This window comes from Macrotis lagotis, chromosome 1 (genome assembly GCF_037893015.1).
Source record: "Macrotis lagotis isolate mMagLag1 chromosome 1, bilby.v1.9.chrom.fasta, whole genome shotgun sequence".
Lineage (NCBI taxonomy): Eukaryota > Metazoa > Chordata > Mammalia > Peramelemorphia > Peramelidae > Macrotis > Macrotis lagotis.
The window spans coordinates 359,577,299-359,585,053 of record NC_133658.1 but is presented as its reverse complement, the minus strand read 5'-3'; the positions used below and the strand labels follow the sequence as shown (position 1 = coordinate 359,585,053).

At 40.7% G+C, this 7,755-nt stretch overlaps 1 protein-coding gene across 2 annotated transcripts; it reads left to right on the top strand.

The window, feature by feature from the left end:
* Positions 1–2,617: 2,617 nt before the first annotated feature.
* Positions 2,618–7,487, top strand: CBY3 (chibby family member 3). Of its 2 annotated transcripts, none has more exons than XM_074229280.1 (2): positions 2,618–2,701; positions 6,728–7,487. In XM_074229280.1, exon 2 carries the CDS (start codon positions 6,914–6,916, stop codon positions 7,466–7,468), a length of 555 nt encoding a protein of 184 aa, XP_074085381.1. In that variant the 5' UTR covers positions 2,618–2,701; positions 6,728–6,913; the 3' UTR covers positions 7,469–7,487. The 2 variants fall into 2 exon arrangements, with proteins under 2 accessions (XP_074085381.1, XP_074085374.1); XM_074229273.1 differs by lacking the exon at positions 2,618–2,701 and adding an exon at positions 2,708–3,217.
* The last annotated feature ends 268 nt before the right edge of the window (positions 7,488–7,755 follow it).

Below are 7,755 nucleotides of genomic sequence, written 5' to 3'. Positions count from 1 at the left end.
CAACAAGATTATTGTAGCAATGTGAAAATAAATCATTAAAGTTTAAAAAGATTTCCCACTCAGGAAAAAAAGGCAAGATTAACTTTCTTTTCTTTTTTTTCAAGGCAATGGAGTTAAGTGACTTGCCCAAGGTCAGACAGCTAGGTAATTATTAAGTGTCCCAGGCCGGATTTGAACTCAGGTGCTCCTGACTCCAGGGTCGGTGCTCTATCCACTATGCCACCTAGCTGCCCTTAAGATTAACTTTCCAAGTGGGGAAGTGAGGTGGTACAGTAGATAAGAGTGCCAGACCTGGAGTCAGGAAGATTTATCCTGAGTTCAAATGTGACCTCAGAAACTGTGTGACAATAGACAATATATTTTGATTTGCCATTTTAGTGAGAGTCCTTAGATAATTCAGTTTTGTTTACTGAAACATTTAGTAAACCCACGGGGGCTGCACAAAATCACATTGTGGGGGCCGCTAGGTGGCATAGTGGATAGAGCACCGGCCCTGGGGTCAAGAGCACTGGCCCTGGGGTCAAGAGCACCTGGGTTCTAATCCCGTCTCGGACACTTAATAATTACCTAGCTGTGTGGCCTTGGGCAAGCCACTTAACCCCATTTGCCTTGCAAAATCTAAAAAAAAAATCACATTGTGGGTGCAGGCTGGTAGACCACATTTTAGACAATCCTGGTCTAGGCCATAAAACTGTAGGATTGTCAAGTATGGGATTGGAGCTAAGTGGGAAGAGTGACAGAAAAGTAAGATGAAAAACAGGGAGAGGGAAGAAAATTCAAATACATTTGTGGCTACTCTCAGGTTAAGTATCTCAGACTTGAAAATTAAGGCAAAAAAATTTAGGATGAGATTAAAATAAAATACAGCCTAATTGAGATAAGCATGTCTGTGTACTTGTGAGATAAAGTGATTCGTATGCAGGAGCTAGGAACCCATCTTTGAAAGGTAGCATTTATGGGAACCTATAGCCAATAACTAATATTATCTGAGGAAACTATAAATTCCATTTTCTTAGTATAAAATAGGTCAAACAGGATTTTTTTTTGTTTTAAAGACTGGAAATATTTTTGTGCATTGAATTAAAGTATAATCAGCATATAGATCATAAAAAATAAATGGGAAAACAGGTAAGGCAAATTTTAGGTATAGATGAATTATTTTTCTACAGACATCAGAATCCAACCCCCTCATTTTACAAATAAGTATAATTCTACTCACTGGATGTATTCCTTTATCTAAGATTGTTGAAGTCATAGATTTAGAGTTGAAAGTTGAAACCTTAGAAGTTATCTAGTCCAAACCCTTAAATTTTATTTGAAGTGAAGGTCGTCTCTCACATGAAGGATAGGGTATCATTGTGTGTGACTAAAAGGGAGGCAGAATAGACATCTCTAGCCCACCTCCCTTTCTTCAAGGGAGAAATTGAAGCCAAAAGCTTGGCTACTCAGGGAGAGGAGGTAACTGGCTAGAATTATAGCCATCTGCTCCCTTAAATAGTATTAGTCAAGGATTTTTAGATTTAAGCTAAACTTGTGATCACTATTTATAGTGAAGAATGAATAGGACCCCAAGGTTTATATCCACAATTTTCTCATCAAATATCGGTTCTATAATGAACATACATATATAGCAAAAAGCAAAGAAACCCATATACCCAAGTCAGTTGTAAAACAGAAATTAGAGAAGTATATATGTATAATAGGAGACTATATGCTACAGAATAGAGTTAAGGAGCTCTTCCCATTAGGATTGAGATTAATTCAGTTCAACCAAGAGAATCTCAGATTTCATCCAAAGGGAAATTTCCTGAATTTTCTAATGTAGCATGGTAGAGATAGGGACATGATGAAAACTGCCAGTTAATCTCATGTTGACATCTTCCCAGAGTCTTATATTCCATTCAGCAACTTGTGATGAGGATGGTCTCATCGATCTTTCTCAAAGCTGGAAATCAGAAGCACCCAAAGAAATTCAAAAGGGTAGAAGAGACTGGAGTGCCCTTCTCCTGAGGTCATACCAACTTTACCTTGCCCCTAACACAAGTGCCAGGCATTGAACTACATGGATGAGGAGACGGTGCCATGCCAATTGGCTTTGAAACCGGAGTTCCATTCCAACAAACAAAACCCTGACAGTGAAATGATGTGTCCAAAACCATAAAGGTAGTGAGCAGAAATACTGGGAATTCTGGTAGTCTAGGATTAACTTAGTACATTTGAAATATATTGTAGCTCCCTCCATATCCTCCAGAGTATAAAACAGTGTCTAACTCTAATTGTTAGAAATACTTAGTTTGTTATTCTGGAGAATACTAATTACTCTGCAATTAACTGTTACTTCATTTCTAAGTAGCTAGATTGGTCTGGTCAGCACACTTGACCTTTTTTGTCTCTAGTTTTGAAGGCTGTGTTCCCATTCCTTTAGATCTAGAACTAGAATAAATTAGAGTGGGGATTGCTCCAGTAGCTTAAGATAGAAAGGGTATAAGTCAAATAATTAACATCATTTTTAGAGGCTAAAATAGTAGCAGCAGTGATTTCACCAACCTCACTAATCTTAAATACCCTGATATGACAAACTCCATAAGTCATATTGCCCCTATTTTGACTGCACTGAGTCCACCAACAGATGTAACCATATCCTCTCATCAGTGACCAGAGACCCCACCATCTCCACCAGCTCCATAAATGACCTGACTTGGTGAGTATGGAGCAGAGAACATAATAGGAAGTCTGAAACCAGTGGCATCCCAGTGGTAGCCCTGAGACTCTTGTGCCCAGGGATCTGAGAGGCTATGCGAGGCCATGCCTCATTATTGAACATCCTCTGTGATTTCATACTCATTCCCAGTTGTCATGACAGCAGCCTGTATAGTACCAGAGAACTCAGGGCTAGTGATTGTCTTCAGGGCTACCCACCTAAAGATACCAATAAGCTCTCTGCCTGTTAATGGGTCAGTAAGGAAAGCAAATGAAGGGGAGGAAGAACAGAAAATGAAGGTCAAAGCTTTGAAAAATCAGTCTCTTCAGAAGCAAACTTCATAGTCACTTTGTGATTTAATTTCTATATTGGAAATGACTTCTATCAGTCTCAACCCCCTCAATGATGGCAAAGGAAGGGATTTGGGGATACACCTTAACTTCCCCTTTCCAACTATCAATTCAAGATCTGTTAAACCAAGTGGATGGTATTCTTCTGTGCTACCTGAGTAAACAGGTATTTTATGAGGATTTTCAATTATCTGAACTTTGAGGAATTTCTTTAGCTCTGGGCAAACATGCAATTCTAAAGTGACTTCTACAAATCACGAATATCATTCTCAAGAGTAACCCCTAATGACATGCATGACAAGCATTTCCTACAAATAATATTATTTTGTTGTTGTCCAGTCGTGTCTGACTCTTCATGAGTGCATTTGGGGTTTTCTTGACAAAGATACTACAGTGTTTTGCCATTTCCTTCTCCCGCTCATTTTATAGGTGAAGAAATTGAGGCAAGCAGGGTTAAATGACTTACCCAGAATCACACAGCTAGTGAGTGTCTGAGGCCATATTTAAACTCAGGAAGAGGAGTGTTTCTGCCTGCAGGCCCAGTCCTCTTTATCTATTGTACCACTCGTTGCAGTTCTTCTAGATCTCATCAGAGAAATATGAGAGCTGCATTTGTGCTCATTTCTACCTGTCAGACAGGGGAGTCCCTGTGTCTTAATGGCTACCAGAGAGAAAGCAAAAACCCATGGGGAGATGATGTGGACCCAGGTGAAGTCAGGTCATTATGTGTAATTAATTATTCACTTTTCCTTTTTACTACACATCAGCTGCTCTAACTCCTCAGGAACTCCTGAAGCCTGCAGGCCAAACTTGTACCTTAGGCTCTAGAGGAGTTAGATTTGGAAAGGATTTTAGACATATCCATTAGAATGAGTCTAGGAATTCTGAATGTGGAGTGTCCTTGAACTTGGTTATTTTGATAATTGTATTTTCATGGAATTGATCTTTGTGATTTTTTATATTTTATTTTATAGATTTTTAAACCATATTAGGAAATGGTTTATAGACTTCACCAGACTGCTTGGAAGGGTATATGACACAAAAAAGATTAAGAACCTGTGATCCGATCCAAACTCTTTATTTTTCAGATAAAGAACTGATGCCCAGAGAGGCTGTGATTTACCTAGGTATACACACTTAATAAATAACAGGGTTGAGATCTGAACCCAGATTCCTAAAGACCCAATGTAATACTTATTCTACTCTCCCAGGGATAATATATCATTCTAGGTGTGCTACCTCTTTTTTAAGGGGAGAGTCAAGATTGAATCAAAGGAAGTCCTATAATGTTTTAGTTTTTTTTCCTTTTTTTTTTGCAAGGCAAATGGGGTTAAGTGGTTTGCCCAAGGCCACACAGGTAGGTAATTATTAAATATCTAAGGTAGGATTTGAACTCAGGTCCTCCTGACTCCAGGGCCTGTGCTCTATCCACTGTGCCACCTAGCCACCCCAACTACATTTTACCAAAAGGTACAAGCTATCTTGACTTCAGCCTAGTCCCATGACCTATTTATTGTTACTGCCCTGTTTTCTACCTGCATTGCTGAGACTGTTTTGGGGAGGGACACATACAATATTTGAACAGTCAGGAATACTACAATATTGCTAAAGCTTAGTAAACTGTAGAAGATTTCCTCTCCTCCTTCAGTGTCCCAGGCCTGTCCTTATGAGAGCTGACTGGAGTTTTATCAGTTAAAAAGAAAAGTAGCTTCCTGTTTCTCTGTCCAATATTTATTTTCCAGATCCCCAAGAAACCCAGAGCATTAGCTATCTTGCTTTTAGAGAAAGAGGAGAATATACAACTTTCCCTGATACTATAAGAATAGATTGATAGAAGGTGGAAGACAGGGGTGAGTGTTGGGAAATGATTTACATCCTACCAGGGATCCTGGGGGGAGAGTATATGTATATACTTTTAAAGTTAATCTGCATTATTAATACTTCCTTAAGGCTAGAAAACCAATAAAATAATAAAAATGATCATATTGAAAATTTAACAATAGATTAGCAACAGGAAACCCCTGGATGAGGGTTTTCCAGTCAGACTCTAAAAGTCACTCTTGTTTTTATACCTTAGGTCATCAGTTTAAATTTATAGTCAAATATTTGCTTCTCACCTACATATTTGCTGCTCTGGGAAATAGGCAGCATAGTTTTATAGAAAGATCAAGATATCAGAAATTAAGATACTTGAGTTTCTAGTCCCCACTCTGGCTCTAAACTTGGTGTGTGATTTGGATAAGTTTCTTCCCCATTTCTGGGCTTCTATAAAATGGGTTGGATATCATTAGATAAAATGATACCTAAGGTTCCAAATTTTAGATTCCAATAGCAATTCCACTAGACTTGGATTGGGAGAAACCATGAATGCTATAGGTCTATGAGAGAAGGTGTGTGTTGAAGTAGTTGGAAAGACTTTTTGAAGCGAGTTCTGGGAGGAGAGTTTTTATTTCATGTGGGTTAATCTTCCTTTTCCAATTCCACTGAAGTTTCAAGACTACATCTTGTTTTATGATCCTCTTCCCCATTCCCATCTTCCCTTTTTCAACATATCTCAAGGACCTTGAACAGAGGTCCATCATAGGATGGAAGTATGTTTTGGAAGGATGACTCCAGGGTTATAGTTAGGAAGAGTAAAAAGCTCCTGTGTTATCACCTGAAATGTAGGGAAGGAGAGAGGCTTGGGCTTCCCAGTGTGACTGGCCCCAAGCTACTCTGTAGCTCAAGTAGATTCCACAAAGCCATGGATAAAGATGTCACATGTCAGCAGAACCAGAGTCTCTGTGGACTTGAATAAAAGAGGGGTTTCTTTAAATGAATCTGGCTCAGTAGGATGTATCCCTAGAAGTGGTGATAATCAAGTGAGACCAGCATCATTTATTGAAAGTTCAATCCCAGTCTAGCTCTTTTCAGTCAGTCATAGTGAGAATAGGGAGTAAAAAATTAAGTCTGTGCCTACATGGAGACCTGGCAGCATCAGTAGCATTAGGTTTTCCATGGAGTAGTCTGTCCACCAGAGAATCTGCGTGATTCCTGAGTTTTAAACAGCATGAATATAATAGACTTCCTAAGGGCAGGAATGATATTCTGTACAGGTTGTAAATTCCAGCTTCATGTTATATCTTCTACCTTGCAGAAACTAGTGGGAGTGCACAGGAAAGGTCAAGAGGATGATGATGGTATCTGGTGGAAGAAAGCCTACGGGGGCCAGTTCAACCTTGTTTGAACAGTCAGGAAAGAATCCAAAACCTCCTTAGCCCCACTAGGCTACCCCACCCCCAGGACTAAACTGTGCTCTAGATCCAAGACTTATAAAAGTCAGGGATCAAAAGATCACACAGATTTAGAGTTGGAAGGGCTCCAAGAAGCCAGTGAGTCCCCTCCTCTCATTTTATAGGAATGAGGAAAGACACAAAGGTTAGATGACCTTTCTAAGTTCATACAGATAATATCTGCAGTAAGATTTGAACCTAGGTTTTTCCTGATTTCTAATACATTCAATCCTATTCATAAGAAAGATGAAGGAAAGGAGGAAGGAATTAAAGGGAGCAGAAGAAAATGACAGTGATGTGCAGGCAATGGAACAGGAGTTACTACTGGTGGCCACAGGAAGGTTCCCATCTCTGGGAACTACAGGGCAGGGGAAATTACTCATCCTGATGCTATCTCCCCACAGAAACCTTTGGTGCTTATCCAGGACCCAGCTGCTTGACCATTAGAGTGACCTCCATCCTGGGGCTCCCTTCCAGACAGCTTCCCATTGAGCAGTCAAGGCCTGTGTGGGGTGGGCCTCCAATCTTTCCTCTTCTCTAATGGTCCATCAGTCCCTGGCAGTCTGGATTCCTATCCCCTAACTCCAAACATGAACTCATTCTCCCTGATGCTAGATCAGCTACGGCAGTTTTGGGCTGACCACTTCTCCCAACGATTCACACCCCGGCGACCCCCACTGCGCCATGTCAACTCCATGACCACCTTCTACCGGCTAGACCATCACACTCGCCAGTCTGAGTTGGGTCTCAATTATGGTCCTCCTCGCATTCAGCTCAGTGACCAGGCCTTTATCTTCCAGGCTGGGAAGTGGGTGATGGAAGGAGAGTGCACAGGTAACTTGGAACCCTTGAATCTCGCCACCTACTGGGATCATTCTGTTCACCTGGGCAAGAACAAGGCATTGCTGGAAGAAAACAACTATTTGAAGCTCCAGCAAGAACTGCTCATGGATATGCTGATAGACACCACAGCCCGGCTGCAATTTCTGGAAAAGAAGCTAGATGTGGATACAAGCTCTTTGGCTGCTTTTGTCTTGCAGAAGAAGATGAGAAAGAGGACTGGAGTGCGGTTTAATAGAACCTATGACCCTTTTTCCCAGGTGATGGGGAGGAGAACCCCTTCCTCCCAACTTTTAGATAACTGAATAAAGAAAATGTACCAGAGGGCCACTCCAGTCACTGCTCACCTCTGTTTTCCCTCCTGGTCCTGTCCCTGGATTCCTTCCTGGACATTCCTTCCTGATGTGCCTTCTCCCCCAGCCTTCATTCTCTTTATCCAGCCTGTCTTCCATATGAATTGGTTCTATAAATTCCCCTAATCCTCTTCCCAAATGCCCTAGGATGCAGACCAAATCAAAGCAAGGAAAGTTTATCTCTGACCTGATTCCAATCTCCCTATTATTTCCTATTCCCTTATATGCTTTCTACTCTC

What these genes read in the sequence shown, in the direction of transcription:
- CBY3 (XM_074229280.1), top strand. Translation starts at nt 6,914, where the DNA reads ATGAACTCATTCTCCCTGATGCTAGATCAGCTACGGCAGTTTTGGGCT.